Below are 19,064 nucleotides of genomic sequence, written 5' to 3'. Positions count from 1 at the left end.
ATATAAAGAACTGCAGCAATATGCTGCTCATACTAAATCTTCACATACAGCATGAACAGCAGATTTTTCATTGGAATATCCTTGCTTTGTGTGTGCTGTAACTTTGCAAACAACTTTTCGAAGTATTTCTAACAGATTTATGGCTATTTCTAATAATAATTATTTTTTATTTTGCCTTAAAGGGACATGAAACCCCAAAAATTTATTTCATGATTCAGATAGAGAATACAATTTTAAACAACTTTCTAATTTACTTCTATTATCTAATTTGTTTCATTATCTTGGTATCATTTGTTGAAAGAGCAGCAATGCACTACTGCTTTCTAACTGAACACATGGGTGAGCCAATGACAATCGTTATATATCAGCAGCCACCAATCATCAGCTAGAATCTAGGTTCTCTGCTGCTCCTGAGCTTACCTAGATAAACCTTTCAGCAAAGGATAACAAGAGAAGGAAGCAGATTAAATAATAGAAGTAAACTGGAAAGTTGTGTAAAATTGTATGCTCTGTCTAAATCATTAAAGAAAATGTTTGGCTTTCATGTCCCTTTAAGTAAATAATAGATTTGTTATAAGAGTGCTCCTATATATAAAAAAAAAATAATATAATAAAATATCTGGATTTGCATAGATATTTGTGTGTTTGTTTTTTTTTACAAATATATCCAGCACTGAAAAAAGCTGAATGTCACGGAGTGTGACCATTTTGTTAGTGCTCAAGACATTTGCATGTGCCTGAGCCTACCTTATTATTATTATCGGTTATTTGTAGAGCGCCAACAGATTCTGCAGCGCTAACTTAGTATGCTCTTATTAAAAATAGTTATATTTTCACAAAAAATACCCAGATTTTTTTTAATTGTATACTCTGAAGCATTGTTTCTCAACCGCGGAGCTTAAGTACCCCCAACAGGCCAGGTTTTCATTATAGCTGAACCAGTGCACAGGTGAAATAATCTTCTTATGGGTGAAAGCCGGTTAGTAACCATGGTGTTACTGATCAGCTGATTACTTCACCGGTGCACTGGTTCAGCTATAATGAAAACCTGGCCTGTTGGAAGTACTTGAGGACTTCACAATTTAGACAGAACATGCAATTTTGAACTTTTAAATTGACTTCTATTATCTAATTTTTAATTCATTCTCTTCCTTTGTTTAAAAGCATTTGATAGGCTTAGGAGTAGCAATGCTCTACTGGGAGCTAGCATCTGATTGGTGGTTGCACGCTTGCACCTATTTGTCTCTTATCATTGTCATACCAGATGCGTTCAACTAGCTCCCAGCAGTTCATTGCTGCTCCCTCAATAAAGGATATCAAGAAAATGAAGTTTTATGTCCCTTTAATCTGAAACAAACTGGAGAACTCACCACACACCCACAAAAAATAACAGATAGCTTTGCAAAGTACTATGAGAAACTGTACGATGGGAACAAATTAGGATTAGGTGATATAACCACTAAGACGAGAAATTTTTTAGAAAAAGCGAAACTGCCAAAAATCACTGAGGATGACTTAGACAGTCTTAATAAAAAAATAAATAGCTCAGAGGTTTTGAAGGTAATTATGGATTTAAAATCTGGTAAGGCTGCAGGCCCTGACGGACTGACAGGGGAGTATTATAAACTTTTTAAAACAGAGCTAGTACCCCATTTAGTCAACTTCTGTAACGGGATAATGGATGGATGGGAGATACCTAGGGAGACACTCAAGGCAAAAATTATAGTGATTCCAAAAGGGGGGAAAAACAACAAGTTTTGTCAGAACTACAGGCCGATTTCCCTATTAAACCATGATATCAAAATTTTTACAAAAATAATGGCAAATAGATTAAAGGTGATTCTACCCACATTGATCCACCAAGATCAGGTGGGTTTTATACAAAATAGGGAAGCCCCAGATAACGTTAGAAGAGCTATCACTTTGATAGATTATGTGAGCGCAATGGGGACTCCAGCTCTATTCCTGTCACTAGACGCAGAAAAAGCGTTTGACAGGGTAGACTGGAGTTTCATGTTTAAAGTACTGACGGATATGGGGTTCAAGGGGACTTTTGTACAAGCTCTTAGGGGCATTTATTCTGGCCCAACAGCGGTTGTAGGGGCGGCGGGTCACACTTCCAGGCAAATAACAATCCTAAATGGGACACGGCAGGGTTGCCCATTGTCGCCATTGTTGTTCGCCCTTTGCATAGAGCCACTGGCCTCTTATATTAGGAACGAGACAGACATAGCGGGGATAAGGGTGGCAGAATCAGAATATAAATTAATGTTGTTTGCGGATGACGTACTACTAACTTTGTCCAGACCCTTACATTCACTCCCACACTTATACAAAACCTTAGAAGAGTTTTCTTCAATTTCGGGGTACAAGATTAACACAACCAAGTGCGAAGCACTGCATATTTGTCTACCAGCACACACGAAAAAGACAATTGAATTAAACTTTGATATTGCGGGGGAGAAAAAACATATCACCTATCTAGGGGTCAAATTGAGCGATAGCTTATCAGACTTATACAAGTTAAACTACCTCCCAATTTACAGAACCATTAGAGGGGACCTGGTAAAATGGAAAAAAGGGAACTTTTCATGGTATGGCAGATTGATGGCAATCAAGATGAACCTTCTCCCAAGATTAATGTATCTTTTCCGAGCTTTACCCATTGGGGTCCCAAATAAAGACCTGGAGACCTTACAAGATGACTTAGTAAAATTCTTAAGGGGGGACGGTAAGACTAGGATAGCGGCACAGGTGTTAAAACAACACAGACACTTGGGGGGAGTGGGGGTTCCAAACCTGGCTGAATACTATAGGGCCTCTAGGCTAGCTCAGTTGGTTGTAATGGGGAAGAGTGACAATGAACTAATTTGGCCTAAGATAGAGGCAGAAATAGCAGGAAATGACAGAGCAGCAGATATCATATGGGATGAAGAGAGGCTTCTGAAAGCTAAAGAATATAAATCACCGGTCACAAGGGAGGCATTAAGCTTATGGGTGAAGACCATGAGAGGTGTACAGCTATGTAGACCAGGGTCATTGCTGAAACCCATTAAATTTCTGATACCTAGAGACTTGAGGAAGTCTGTGAGAAAATGGGAAAACAAAGGTTTGTACAGAGTGGCTGATTTCCTACAGAATTCAAAACTACTTACATATAATCAGATCAGAGACAAATTAGAGCCAGAACCCCTTCATTGGTACTTATACTTACAGGTTAGTTCATCCATACACACTTACATGTCAACACAACGGTATTCACCACCTACTGATTTGGAGAGAATGTTAGGGGCCCCATTCAGGGGGAAAAAACTGATCTCCCGAATTTACCTACTACTGCAAGGAGCGAGGGGTCGGACTAAATCACCCCTAATGGAGAAATGGGAAAGGGATATTGGCGAAGTTAGAGAGAAGGATGAATGGGAGGTCTTATTGAGGGATGCAGGAAAGGGTTTAATCAGCGCTGACCTTAGAGAGAATACTATCAAGGTGTCATTTAGATGGTATCTTACACCTACTAGAACGGCGCACTATGCGCCAACATTTGATGGTAACTGCTATAGAGGATGTCGGGAGAAAGGGACATTTAGACACATGTGGTGGGACTGCCCCAGGGTCCAGTCACTTTGGGTTAAATTGTCAACAATGGTGAGCCAGCTTCTGAATGAAAGAGTTACACTTACAATATCACAAGCATTGCTACATGATAGGGTGAAACCCTTCAACAATTCAATCAATAGCTTCATTAGAATCCTTTGCACGTGCCTGAGAATATGTGTCGCAAGACACTGGAAAGCAGGGACACCCACATGGCAGGAAGTGACAGATAAAATAGCAGACACCTTCCACTTATCAGAGGTGGCAGCATGGTCACAAGGTCAGCTGGAGCAGTTTAACAAGATATGGTTTTATTGGATGTTAGGGAAGGGCGAAGTACAGAACCTATGAGTACAGGGTGGACTATGAGAGGACAAGTGGTAGAGATTGCGAGATGTGGAGAAAGTTGGTAGTATAGGTAAAGGTGACATTTCCCGTTTAGTAAGGGGCAGTTATGAGGAAGGTCAGAGAAACATAATAATCCTCTGGAGGGGGGGAGACATGTTGTAACAGCCTGGAAGAAGGGGGGTGGGGGGTTGAGTTTTATAGGTCGGGGAGTTAAATTTCTTAATATATGTTTGTAAACGCCCAAAATGGCAGAATGCAGAGGGGCCTGGCCTAGGCCACTGATGTACAGTTTCTTTTTCTTGTTTCACACTGTTTACATGACAGAAGTCACGGATTTGTACCAAAAAGATTTTATCTTGTTCATGTAAATCAATAGAACTCTGTATTATTGCTTAAAATCAATAAAAAATTATTTCAAATAATCTGAAACAAACTTTTAATCTTGACTTCCATGTATTTTAGAGGGGAGCCCAAAATCACACACACGTACATATATACACATTGTAAGGAAATCCCAGAGGCAGACCTTTTTTTTTTACTTTCTGCAATGAGATTTTTTTAGTGAAAATGTTTCTGTAAATCATTTTTAAATAAAATTCAATTTTAAATTAGGCAGTTACACTAAAGCACCAGTATGATTGCAATGTGTTGGTTAACTGGAGAATAAAGCCATTTTTAAAGTTTTATAATATAGTGCAGTAGTTGAAAATTGCATTGCAAATTAGCTGCAGACAAAAAAAGAAATTGTAAAATGTCTCTTGAATAAATTGGTTTCCTTTTCTCTTTTCGTCTAACATAGAAGTGTAGTATTAAAAAAAAGGTGCATTGCTCATACTAACGTCTTACATTAAAAAAACAGCTTTGCAGACTGGGAAAGGCTAGGGGGGCGGGTTTTTGAAAAATCCCTGAGAGCCAGTTAACAATCAATACACTGCTGCTTTGCAGCCCTACTGCATATTTGACTGTTCACTTCAAACAGCACTTTGCTCTGAATGCACTGTGTTAAGAAAAACATACACAATGCAGCCAGAGCACAGCTCTGAAAAGAACAGCCTAATGTGGAGCAGTGCTGCAAAGTTAAATCGCTGACAGTTCCTTCATGTGTCCCATTCTTTCTGCGGACATGCTGCATTTTCTGCGATGACATCTCAGATCACTGTATGTTCTGCCTTGGGGAAGGAGATGTATGGAAATATAGGACATCTGACACTTGCTCACTACTATAGGAAGAGGAAGTGTCAGAGTTTCAGGCAAAACCCCTTCTTGTATATGCTTGACAGGCAACATGCATGAGAAGAGCCATCACACAAGCTGTAATAAGTTCTCAGATGCTATTTTACGGATTCATTCATATTGAAACAAATGCTTCTAAATTAATTTGAATTACAAAAGGTTAATTGCACATTAACTTGATCCAATCTGGAAATTAAGTGAATCTTCACCAGTGTCCATCAACACTGAGGAACTTATTTATGAAGACAAATATGATCATTAAAGAGGTATCACATGATGAAGGCTCAGAACGCAGTGTTAGAACAGAATCATCTTGTGATACTTGTTCCCTCATGCACACAATCAATACTTTACTAATTGCAATGAACTATTTTAATACTTAAAAGAATTTAAGTTCTGAGAAGTTGTAGAACATACTAGCAATAAAATATTTTAATTGGGTAATTCACCCAAGAACAGCTTTGACTCTCTTAATTGATTGGAAATTTCACACAATGAACAGAAATATTATAATCTTATAAAAAAAACACTTAATAAAGATAATATATATATTAATACAATAATAAGTCAAAAGATGAAGGTAAAAAAATACTAGTACAATATAAAAACAAACAAAACATAATTCTGTTGTGTAGCTGCTTTTAAATTAACTGTCCTAGTCAAAAATTACTAGCTATGGGGATTTTTTTTAAATCACTCATTTATGGATGAATTCTGTAAAGTTTATAAGGACAATATAAATGTATTTAAGTACCTCCTGCAAAAGAGAAACCAACATAGAACATATAGGTCACTTTTATAACTAGCTTTAAAGTATAGTCTATTTTAAGGGTTTGTTGTTTTTTTTTGTTTTTTTTTACACAGGTGGGAAATGCATTTTGTTTCATGAATATTTGACTTGGCATAAGCCTCATCTTCAGGAATGTCCAGGAAATTAACATTGTTGGGGACTTTTAAGTCCTGTATTCAGAAAGTTTGAGGGTTTTTAAACATGCATCCTGTTTCCACTAAAAATAATAGTTTAATATTCACAATGTTAGATTATTATACATCTTTGAACACATTTCCTGTATAGAGAACAAATAGAATTTGGAATGTAGATAAGCAAGAAACATGAACATCAATGGCAGTAGAAAAAGGCTAGGCTAAATCTTACATGTGCAGCTACTGATAGATACAGAACTCAGTGGTTTCAACAGTCATTTTTCCACCAATGGTTTGATAATCATTACAAACAAGCATCTCAAGACTTCAGCCATTCAAACACAGAAGAATTTCTCAAGTGGAAGTCACTGTATCATAAAAGCAACAGCATCTTATGTCTGTTATCAAGGACAGTAGCCCACAATACGTCTGCAGGCCTGTTTTATGCAAGGGCAAATATGAGCAGTTGTACAAACAGTTTGATATCTTTTCATGCTTCTTGGTATATATGTGCGTTATCAGTATATAGGTGGAATTGCAATTCATGTGATCCTGTCAGACTTCCCTGTTTTTTTGAACATCTGTTTCAAAATTTGGAGATGGTAAGTATCCTGTGAAACATTAAGATTCTGTGTGGCTCATGTTGACTTCTTGAATTTGGTTAGGATGGTATAGATCCCATTCAGTGAATAATCACAAAGCCCAGCTACTTTCCTCACTCGCTGAAAATTATCTATGGTGTTAAAGGGACACTAACCCCCCCCCCCCCCAAAAAAAATTAATAATTCACAATTCAGATAGAGCATGCAATTTTAAGCAACTTTTTAATTTTCTCCTATTATCAATTTTTCTTTGTTCTCTTGCTATCTTTTTTGAAAAGCAGGAATGCAAAGCTTAGGAGCCGGCCCATTTTTGGTTCAGCAGTCTGGATAGTGCTTGCTTATTGGTGGTTACATTTAGCCACCAATCAGCAAGCACCACCTAGGTGCAGAATGAAAATAAGTTGCTTAAAATTGCATTCTCTATCTGAATCATTAAAAAAAAATGGGTTTAGTATCCCTCTAAACCCAGACAACAAAGCACTTATCCACATCTTTTATATAATTTAGGAAATGTGTGATGCAATTCCTAACCTTTACCAGTGCTGTTTCTGTGCAATGACTAGGTCTGAAAGATAACTGGATTGTCATATAGATCCTGTTCCAGCTAAAATGGTGAGTTAGGAATCTTGGGAAGAGGATTAGTAATTAGTTACTTTAGATTGTGGAGCACAGTTGATCACCAGGTGTCCAGACTAGGCAATCCAGTATTTCCATTGGCTGTCCAGTAAAATGTTTATAAAAAAAAAAAGAGCACTTCATTGTTCAGTTTTCTAAGTCCCCTGGGCATCAGCTAAACATTGAAAGGACGCCTAGTACTAAATCCTTCACATATTAGCAGAAAGAAGTGGCAACATATTGCATTGTTACTTCTTTCTATTTTCTTTATAAAAAACTGGGGCTACAGTGTCATGATTGCTTATGAACTGTAATACAGACAGCAGAGAAGGACAAACAAATACAGCTACCTGCAGACAATACATATTATAAGCATTTAGGGCCAGGATACAAGTGGAGCACTATCATTAGTGCGAGGAGCGTAAATGCGATTGGGAGATCATGGTGTTCCTTACACTTGAATCCATATTACAAGTGGCGCCCTGTTTGAATTACTGCAATTTGTTTGCTCAAACTCACTGTAATTTATGCTCCCCATATTTGCTATGGGAGACGTTGAGCTGCAATGTCTGCTCCTATAACAAGTTGAAAGTAAATGTGATTGCTCGCATACAATCACATTTAACACTCAAATGTTTTATGTGACCTTTCAAAAAGTTTTGCCAGAGGAAACAGTTGTACTAAACTACTCTATTAACTCCTAAATTGCCACAACCCCTATCACAAACTACTCCTCTACATTATTAACCCCTAAACTGCCGCAACCCCATCACAAACTACCCCTCTACATTATTAACCCCTAAACTGCCATAACCCCATCACAAACTACCCCTCTACACTATTAACGCCACGACCCCACATCGCAAACTAACCCTCTACTCTCCTCTATTAACCCGTAAACCCCCACTGCAAAATAACCACTAACAGCTAACCCAACACCCCCTAAGTTCCCCCCCCCCCAAAAAAAAAAAAACTAACCGTACCTGAAAAACAACAACCTAACAGTACCTGGAAAAACAAAACTAACGTCTGCTCTTTGCGTGCGTCAGGCTAGTGCATGAGTGGAAAACATTTACTTTCAACTTGTAATATGCGCACTACCCTACGTGCGCAAAGAGCAGTAGTCCAGCAGTGTCAGTGCAAGCGGGAACCTTAATGTCTTACTTTAACTAAGGGGTCAAAAAAGAAATGCTCTATTAAATACTAGAACATAAAGTTTAAATCACTTGCATACATGGGCATTACAATATGTTACCAGCACAATGAAAGTATAAACATATTACTGATCTAAATATCACTAGCACAAAATTGGTTAAATCATTGGTTTGTGTGTGGTATAAGTATTACAAGGCTAAATCAGTGCTCTATGGTCATAATGACAAACACTTAATTTCCTCATTTGGCTGGGCTGTGACATAAAGAGTTGTCCCAACCACTCTCTACATAGGCATCCTAAGAGCTTTCAAAGGGCTGAACTTAGAATGTCATATGACACACAGATACTGATTGAATGTTTATTAGAATTGTCATAAAAAAAGGTTCATCCCGACTGGCAGTATGTCACATTTATGGTGGCAATGAAAAATCTTATGTCCCTTCTGGGAAAGTGTGAAATATTTTTTTAAGGGCATAATGGAGAACTCCTTTATCCAAACACTGATAATTGCACTATTCAATTACAAACCGAGGACAATATGCAAAATTTGGGGGAAATTGTCCTCAGTAGCACTTGCAAAACCTCTCAGATCCCCACGCTACATGAGTGGACTCATAATACCTCTGCTTGCATCTCTATGGAGGAATATGCATACTACAGAACTGGAAATTTAGTCATTTTCCAGGATGTAAAATTTTACTGGGACACTCTGATACCCTCCCCCCAACACAACTGAAGTAGTTGGCTTCCTCCCCAACCGGCCTCCTTCTTCTTCAGGCTCGTATTGTCTTTCTCCTCTTGCATATACTCTTCTCTCTCCTTATTTCTGGTCTCTTCTGGTATCAACCTTAGTTATGTTTATGCACAAAATAATTTTGTTTTCTTATTGTACATTATGTTTATCAGGGATTAATCCCACAGGTAAGATTTCAACTCATTCAAGACTTAATTGTGCTAACCTCTCGGTTACTGCATCTTGGGACTGATAAGTGGTCATACGACCGGAATAATAATGGTCTTGCAATGGGGACTCTTCTCAACACCATTCGCAAGCCCTGGTATTATATTTGTATCTTGAAACAGGTCATGTAATGTACCACTTTTCTTTTTTTTTTAATAAAACTTTTTGAAGTTATATAATTTATTTTTTATATATTTTGTATGGAGCTATACTTACAATAAAATGACGCAGCAGTTCTGGGCCTCTCTCTGCCGCGATCTCGCTCAAAATAGCGAGAATGCGCTATCTCTGCATGCTCCACCAGTGGGGCACTGCAGAAATAGATTTGCAAACTTACCTACAAGCTACCTAATTAAACCCTTCACTGCTGGGCACGATACACGTGTGGTGCGCGGCAGCATTTAGCGGCCTTCTAATTACCAAAAAGCAACGCCAAAGCATATATGTCTGCTATTTCTGAAAGGGGATCCCAGAGAAGCATTTACAACCATTTGTGCCATAATTACACAAGCTGATTGTAAATAATTTCAGTGAGAAACCTAAAATTGTGAAAAAGTTAACTTTTTTTTTTTTTTTTTAAATTTGATCGCATTTGTGGGTGAAATGGTAGAGTGAAATATACCAAAATGGGCCTAGATCAATATTTTGGGTTGTCTACTAAAAATAAATATATAGTTTTGATAGGTAAATATAAAAAAGGCTCTATTTCTGTTTAAATGCAGTGATGGCAAAAATGCTCTGGTCTTTTAGGGAAGTTTTTGTCTGAAATGCCCGGTCCTTAAGGGGTTAAAAACTAAAAAAATAAAAAAAATAAAAAGTACATCCCAGTGAGCCGACCAATATAATACAAGCATATTAAAGACACAAATTTAACCATGTCATGGATAAATTTAAAAAAAGTACACATACTTTTTTTAATGATATAACATACATGACAAGTTAAACAGTAATGATCACTTACAGTAGTGTGCAAATACAACTACAAGTGAAGTGTACTGAAAAATAAAAAGCGTAATGTATAACACCATGCACTTTCAAATAATAAATTATGAATAATTATATAGTCCTTTGAATTTGCACAAATATCCTGAACTTCAGATGTTCAATTGCAGATAACCTTTACTCTCTGGTGGAAATTTGTCAAGCCGTCAACCACAAATACGCTGGAATTCTGCAGCGTAATTGTGGCGAGCTTGATTCTACCTAGTTATCAAATCCTACAGACCGGCAAAAGTTGAAATCTGTTACATAACATACGATCCGCCAGTCTTAATCCGACACACATCGATGCTTACGTCATTACAGATGTTCCGAATACACATTCGGCAATATTTGACACTTTTTAAAAGTTATCAAATAGTTAACAGGTATGCTCGCGGCTATTCCGGCCCAGTGTACCTGGTTTTCAATCCGCCACCCTGGAGGCTGCGGATGCCATAGGAATCAATGGAAGTCTGAAAGCAGCGAAAGCTCATATTCGATGCTGCCAGATATCCCATTGATTTATATGGTTGAAAACCAGTTACATTTACACCTAACACCCTAACATAAGCCCCGAGTCTAAACACCCCTAATCTGCCGTCCCGACATCACCGCAACCTAAAAAAAAAAAAAGTATTAACCCCTATCGCTCCGCTCCTGGACCCCGCTGCCACCTAAATAAACGTATTAACCCCTAAACCTTTGGCCTCCCACATCACTACCATTAACTAAACCTATTAATCCTAAACTGCCAGCCCCCCACATCGCCATAAACTAAATTAAGCTATTAACCCCTAAACCTAACAAACCGCTACCTTTACCTTAAAATTACAACATCCCTATCTTATAATAAATTAAAACTTACCTGTAGAATTAAAATAAACTATATTAAACTATTAATTAACCTACCCTAACTATTATACTAAAATTACAACTAGCAATTAAATTAACTACATTACATATTAAAAAAAAATATATATGTAACCCTACTCAAATTATTTAAATCTACTAAACAAATTACTAAGTTACAAAAAAATAAACACTAAGTTACAAAAAAATAAACACTAAGTTACAAAAACAAACACTAAGTTACTAAAAAAAAACACAGTATCAAAAATAAAAACGAATTACAACAAATCTAGTAGCCCTATCAAAATAAAAAATCTCCCCCAAAATAAAAAAAAACACCTAAACTAAACTACCAATAGCCCTTAAAAGGGCCTTTTGCGGGGCATTGCCCCAAAGAAATTGTCTCTTTTACCTGTAAAAAAAATACCAATACCCCCCCAACAGTAAAACCCACCACCCAACCCCCCGCCCAATAAAAAGCCTATCTAAAAAAACCTAAGCTCCCCATTGCCCTAAAAAGGGCATTTGTATGGGCATTGCCCTTAAAAGGGCATTTAGCTCTTTTACCTGCCCAGACCCTACTCTATACTATAAAATGAAACCCACCCAAATAAACCTTAAATAAACCTAACACTAACCCCCGACGATCCACTTACAGTTTTTGAAGTTCCGCTTGAAGGATCCATCCAGCGGTCAAGAAGTCTTCATCTGGGCGGCCTCTTCTATCTTCATCCCTCCGGTGCAGAACGGATCTATCTTGAAGACATCCGGCGCGGATGCTCCTCTTTAATACGGTTGGCGTCGTAAACTGGAACTTGAATGCAAGTGATGTCATCCAAGATGGCATCACTTGCAGTCCTATTGGCTGAAAGGTTCCAATCAGCCAATAGGATGAGAACTGCTCAAATCCTATTGGCTGATTGGAACAGCCAATAGGATTTTAGCAGCTCTAATCCTATTGACTGATTGGAACCTTTCAGCCAATAGGAATGCAAGGGACACCATCTTGGATGACGTCACTTGCATTCAAATTCCAGTTTATGGCAGCGACCATATTGAAGAGGAGCTCTGCGCCGGATGTCTTCAGGATGGACCCACTCCACGCCGGATGGATGAAGATAGAAAAGGCTGCGTGGATGAAGACTTCGCCGGATGGATGAAGATAGAAGAGGCTGCCCGGATGAAGACTTCTTGCCGGCTGGATTAATCCTTCAAGCGGAACTTAAAAAAACTGCAAGTGGATCGTCGGGGGTTAGTGTTAGGTTTATTTAAGGGTTTTTTGGGTGGGTTTTATTTTTAGAGTAGGGTCTGGGCATGTAAAAGAGCTAAATGCCCTTTTAAGGGCAATGCCCATACAAATGCCCTTTTCATGGCAATGGGGATATTAGGTTTTTTAGATAGGGTTTTTATTTGGGGGGGGTGGGTGGTGAGTTTCACTGTTGGAGGGTGTTTGTATTTTTTTTTTACAGGTAAAAAAGCTGATTTCTTTGGGGCAATGCCCCGCAAAAGGCCCTTTTAAGGGCCATTGGTAGGCTAGGGGTTTTTTTCTTTTGGGGGGGCTTTTTTATTTTGATAGGGCTATTAGATTAGGTGTAAGTCGTTTTTATTTTTGATACTGTGGTTTTTTGTAACTTAGTGTTTATTTTTTTTTGTAAGTTAGTAATTTGTAATAGTAGATTTAAATAATTTGAGTAAGGTTAGGGTTTTTTAATATGTAATGTAGTTAATTTAATTGCTAGTTTAATGTAATTTTAGTATAATAGTCAGGGTAGGTTAATTAATAGTTTAATATAGTTTATTTTAATTCTACAGGTAAGTTTTAATTTATTATAAGATAGGGATGATGTAATTTTAAGGTAAAGTTAGCGGGTTGTTAGGTTTAGGGGTTAATAGCTTAATTTAGTTTATGGCGATGTGGGGGGCTGGCGGTTTAAGGGTTAATAGGTTTAGTTAATGGTAGTGATGTGGGAGGCCAGAGGTTTAGGGTTTAATACGTTTAGGTGGCGGCGGGGTCCGGGAGCGGCGGGATAGGGGTTAACTTTTTAGTATAGTGGCGGCGTTTAGTGACAGGGTATAAATAAAGTTGGTAAAAAGCCGAATAGCAGCGAGATCAATGACTGTTAGCTCATCGCCCAGTACTTGGTGCACGGATTTTTGCTGTCTTTTTTTATAAATATGGAGAGCGTATTCAGGTCCACGGCCACGATGTTAGGCGAGCGTATTGGTGCCGGCGAATGCAGCATAGTTGAGGCTTTGATAAATATACTCCTTTGAGTGCTAAGCAATTTCCCACCTGGGTGCTAAGCTGGATTTGAGAAGGGGTTAATATATATTCTTTTAACTTTTTTATTTTTTTCTTCAGATCTCCAAGACTTACAGTGGGAAAGGTTAGGTGATTATCTTTCCAACAGTGGGTTTTGAGCCGTCGTCAGCACCTGACTGGGAAGATTTGCGACAGCTCAGAGCCATTGTTAGCCCTCAAAGGGTTAAAATAAAAGGTAAGTAAAATAATCTCACTAATAAGCGCCTTTGTGAATCCCACTCCACCACTGGTACTGTATGCTAAATGTTGTCCTTTTTATGGCGTATATATATATATATATATATATATATATATATATATATATATATATATATATATATATATATATATCTTTTAATAAATGTTAATTTCTTGATTTCTTGGATCTTGTGGTCTCCTGTTGCCTTACCTTGCCAGTGGTGGAAGGAAGGCTATCACTCTATTTTGCAATGCAATGCCATACCCTGTAGACGGCGCTTGAATGGAACAATTTCCTCCTACAACAGGACAATGACACAAAGCACAGCTCCAACTATGCAAGAACTATTTAGGGAAGAAGCTGTCAGCTGGTATTGTCTTTAATGGAGTGGCCAGCATCAGGTCTCAACCCTATCACACTTGTGGGAGGTGCTTCAGGAAGCATGGTGTGAAATCTCTTCAGATTAGCTCAACAAATTGACAACTAGATTGCCAAAGGTCTGCAAGGCTGTAATTGCTGTACATGGAGGGTTCTTTGATAAAAGCAAAGCTTGAAGGACACAATTATTTCACTCTTAAAATGAATTGCTACTAACCTTGTCAATGACTATATTTCTTTGTCAGATTAATTTCATGTATGTTTTCATGGAAAATAAGGAAATGTCTAAGTGACCCCAAACTTTTGAACGTCAGTGTATATGTGCATATATATATATTTATACATACATATTGTGGCAAAGACCTTCCAGGAATAGTCAATTCAGTACGAAATATAGCTTTTAGGCTGTTTTATTTTTATCAGTAGTTTTCAAACATGGGGTGTACTTCCCCTTTAAATCAAACATAAAACAAACAAAATCCTACTCCTCTTTGGGAGACTAACTACACATGCAATATTTCCTTACTTACTTACTTACCAGTACTGGGCAGCTAGGCTTTTCCCAGTTAACAAAACAAATCAAATAAAGCAGAATAGAACAATGTTTGCTCACCAGTCTCTTGAATCTGCCAACTATACATTCAGACATACAGTAAGGTCTCACCTCCTCCCTCTCTGGAGTAAGCCTGCACAATGAGACACTGATTTTCTCTACAGAGCAGCATTTAAAGGATCAAACTTATTTAATAAGAATCAGCTGTGGTGAGCTGCTAACAAATTAACACTTTGTTAGAAGGGAAAAAAGTGACATTTCCAATCTCCTGTTAATATACACTCCTTCACTCACCCTGTGAAAAATAATTTTTATTCAATTTTGGAGCCCTTTCCACTCAAGTACCTTAAAACATGAAAAATCATTTTTATTAAATTGTAATATTTTATAATGCATTTTACTGAGTATTTACTGTTTTGCGTGTTTCACTCATGTGCAAACAAATTACTTTTAACTTGTAAAATGCGCTAACCCTTGCACATTATAAGTTTACTTCCAGCAGTGTTTGCGCGCGAGCAAATGCGATAAAGAGCGCGCCATTTGTAAGCTGGCCATGTGGTTTATCACAGTGCTTTTAAAACCTTACAGAAGATGTTTGAGCTTTGTAAAATTGGCTTCCTGGAACCTGAATCATTAAAACACCATGCCATCTGTGCTGTAAAATGATAATCATGAGCTCTTGGTACTTTTGCAGTAGTAGGGGACTTTTCTAATAATTAATAAAACAGCAGCAGCCAGAAACCTACTTTCAGGGCATTTCACTTTAAAATACTCTCAAAACTGTAAAGCAAAAATGCAAACTGTACTTGTCACCCAGTAAATGAGCATAGTAAATCTAATCTAAAAAATTGGAATTTCACGAGATTATTATTACACGGATGCACTAAAAGAATGCTGTGTAGATCATGCTGTTGTACTACATGTAAAATGCAATTATATGGGTTATTTGCAGCAGCTCTATCATTTTTCAGTTGTGTATACCAAAAAGACAGAGAAGCAACCATTTGTTTTTATATCAAAGATTATGAGGCTAATATTGGTGCAGTCCTCAATATATAAATGTACATATGTAAAATATAGTGTGGAAAATAAGCCCACTGATTCTCTCAAACCCAAAATGCATTTGTTTTATATGAAAGGACAACAATATATAATGCATGTGAGTAATGTGTAGTAGAATCTGCTTACCAATGCATCGGTAGTGCTGCATGGCAGATATTTTACATTGGGTTCAAACATTTTCTTCTCCTGTGTACTTAAGTTGTAGTTGCTTCTAGATGTGATCAATCCTATATGAGAAAGAAGCAAAAGAATACCATGAACAGTTTTTTATTTGTTCAAATTATTAAACTTTACTAAGAACATGAAATAAGGGTAGGAACATTTTGTCATCCTTTGCAACTAACTTGAGAATGTTATGCGTTGTTGTCTTCACCAACCTACTTACTATAGAGTGAATAAAAAAAAAATACACTACCCTTCAATATTTCACATATACTGGCAATCTAAATACTAGTGATGCACCGAAATGAAAGTTTGGACCGAAACCGAACCCGAAAATCCAGAATGCACTGAAACCGAAAATGTCTTATTTTCCCCCATAATTGTTTGCATAATTAGACTATTTAATGTATTAATCTGAATTGAAAAACTGCAAGCCAATAAAATAAAATAACTACACTTTTATTGAAAGTAGCACACTAAAATTGGACAAAAAACATCTTACAACAATAATATGCTACAATAATTTTACAAAAAAACATAATTTATGTAAGAACTTACCTGATAAATTCATTTCTTTCATATTAGCAAGAGTCCATGAGCTAGTGACGTATGGGATATACATTCCTACCAGGAGGGGCAAAGTTTCCCAAACCTCAAAATGCCTATAAATACACCCCTCACCACACCCACAAATCAGTTTAACGAATAGCCAAGAAGTGGGGTGATAAGAAAAAAAGTGCGAAAGCATATAAAATAAGGAATTGGAATAATTGTGCTTTATACAAAAAATCAAAAACCACCACAAAAAGGGTGGGCCTCATGGACTCTTGCTAATATGAAAGAAATGAATTTATCAGGTAAGTTCTTACATAAATTATGTTTTCTTTCATGTAATTAGCAAGAGTCCATGAGCTAGTGACGTATGGGATAATGACTACCCAAGATGTGGATCTTTCCACGCAAGAGTCACTAGAGAGGGAGGGATAAAATAAAGACAGCCAATTCCTGCTGAAAATAATCCACACCCAAAATAAAGTTTAATGAAAACATAAGCAGAAGATTCAAACTGAAACCGCTGCCTGAAGTACTTTTCTACCAAAAACTGCTTCAGAAGAAGAAAATACATCAAAATGGTAGAATTTAGTAAAAGTATGCAAAGAAGACTAAGTTGCTGCTTTGCAAATCTGATCAACCGAAGCTTCATTCCTAAACGCCCAGGAAGTAGAAACTGACCTAGTAGAATGAGCTGTAATCCTTTGAGGCAGAGTTTTACCCGACTCGACATAGGCATGATGAATTAAAGATTTCAACCAAGATGCCAAAGAAATGGCAGAAGCTTTCTGGCCTTTTCTGGAACCGGAAAAGATGACAAATAGACTAGAAGTCTTTCGGAAAGACTTAGTAGCTTCAACATAATATTTCAAAGCTCTAACAACATCCAAAGAATGCAACGATTTCTCCTTAGAATTCTTAGGATTAGGACATAATGAAGGAACCACAATTTCTCTACTAATGTTGTTGGAATTCACAACCTTAGGTAAAAATTCAAAAGAAGTTCGCAACACCGCCTTATCCTGGTGAAAAATCAGAAAAGGAGATTCACAAGAAAGAGCAGATAATTCAGAGACTCTTCTGGCAGAAGAGATGGCCAAAAGGAACAAAACTTTCCAAGAAAGTAATTTAATGTCCAATGAATGCATGGGTTCAAAAGGAGGAGCTTGAAGAGCCCCCAGAACCAAATTCAAACTCAAGGAGGAGAAATTGACTTAATGACAGGTTTTATACGAACCAAAGCTTGTACAAAACAATGAATATCAGGAAGATTAGCAATCTTTCTGTGAAAAAGAACAGAAAGAGCAGAGATTTGTCCTTTCAAGGAACTTGCGGACAAACCTTTATCTAAACCATCCTGAAGAAACTGTAAAATTCTCGGAATTCTAAAAGAATGCCAGGAAAAATGATGAGAAAGACACCAAGAAATATAAGTCTTCCAGACTCTATAATATATCTCTCTAGATACAGATTTACAAGCCTGTAACATAGTATTAATCACAGAGTCAGAGAAACCTCTTTGACCAAGAATCAAGCGTTCAATCTCCATACCTTTAAATTTAAGGATTTGAGATCCTGATGGAAAAAAGGACCTTGCGACAGAAGGTCTGGTCTTAACGGAAGAGTCCACGGTCGGCAAGAGGCCATCCGGACAAGATCCGCATACCAAAACCTGTGAGGCCATGCTGGAGCTACCAGCAGAACAAACAAGCATTCCTTCAGAATCTTGAAGATTACTTTTGGAAGAAGAACTAGAAGCGGAAAGATATAGGCAGGATGATACTTCCAAGGAAGTGATAATGCATCCACTGCCTCCGCCTGAGGATCCCGGGATCTGGACAGATACCTGGGAAGTTTCTTGTTTAGATGAGAAGCCATCAGATCTATTTCTGGAAGTTCCCACATTTGAACAATCTGAAGAAATACCTCTGGGTGAAGAGACCATTCGCCCGGATGCAACGTTTGGCGACTGAGATAATCCGCTTCCCAATTGTCTATACCTGGGATATGAACCGCAGAGATTAGACAGGAGCTGGATTCCGCCCAAACCAGAATTCGAGATACTTCTTTCATAGCCAAAGTTGTGACATTGTCTGTCTGAAAACAAATGAACGATTCTCTCTTCAGAAGAGGCCAAGACTGAAGAGCTCTGAAAATTGCACGGAGTTCCAAAATATTGATCGGTAATCTCACCTCCTGAGATTCCCAAACCCCTTGTGCTGTCAGAGACCCCCACACAGCTCCCCAACCTGTAAGACTTGCATCTGTTGAAATTACAGTCCAGGTCGGAAGAACAAAAGAAGCCCCCTGAACTAAACGATGGTGATCTGTCCACCACGTCAGAGAGTGTCGTACAATCGGTTTTAAAGATATTAATTGAGATATCTTTGTGTAATCCCTGCATCATTGGTTCAGCATACAGAGCTGAAGAGGTTGCATGTGAAAACGAGCAAAGGGGATCGCGTCCGATGCAGCAGTCATAAGACCTAGAATTTCCATGCATAAGGCTACCGAAGGGAATGATTGAGACTGAAGGTTTCGACAAGCTGAAATCAATTTTAGACGTCTCTTGTCTGTCAAAGACAGAGTC

General features: G+C 37.8%; 1 protein-coding gene across 2 annotated transcripts in view; it reads right to left on the bottom strand.

Annotated features, from left to right (window-relative positions):
* Positions 1-19,064, bottom strand: part of ABCG2 (ATP binding cassette subfamily G member 2 (Junior blood group)) — a 409,410-nt gene that overhangs the window by 246,679 nt on the left and 143,667 nt on the right. For both annotated transcript variants that reach the window (XM_053703301.1, XM_053703300.1), the window contains exon 2: positions 15,887-15,987. In XM_053703301.1, coding sequence (XP_053559276.1) covers positions 15,887-15,937 — 51 coding nt within the window. In that variant the 5' untranslated portion in view covers positions 15,938-15,987. The remainder of the gene's footprint in view (positions 1-15,886; positions 15,988-19,064) is intronic.

The sequence above is a fragment of the Bombina bombina genome, chromosome 2 (genome assembly GCF_027579735.1).
Source record: "Bombina bombina isolate aBomBom1 chromosome 2, aBomBom1.pri, whole genome shotgun sequence".
Lineage (NCBI taxonomy): Eukaryota > Metazoa > Chordata > Amphibia > Anura > Bombinatoridae > Bombina > Bombina bombina.
This window is presented reverse-complemented; position numbering and strand designations above follow the sequence as displayed.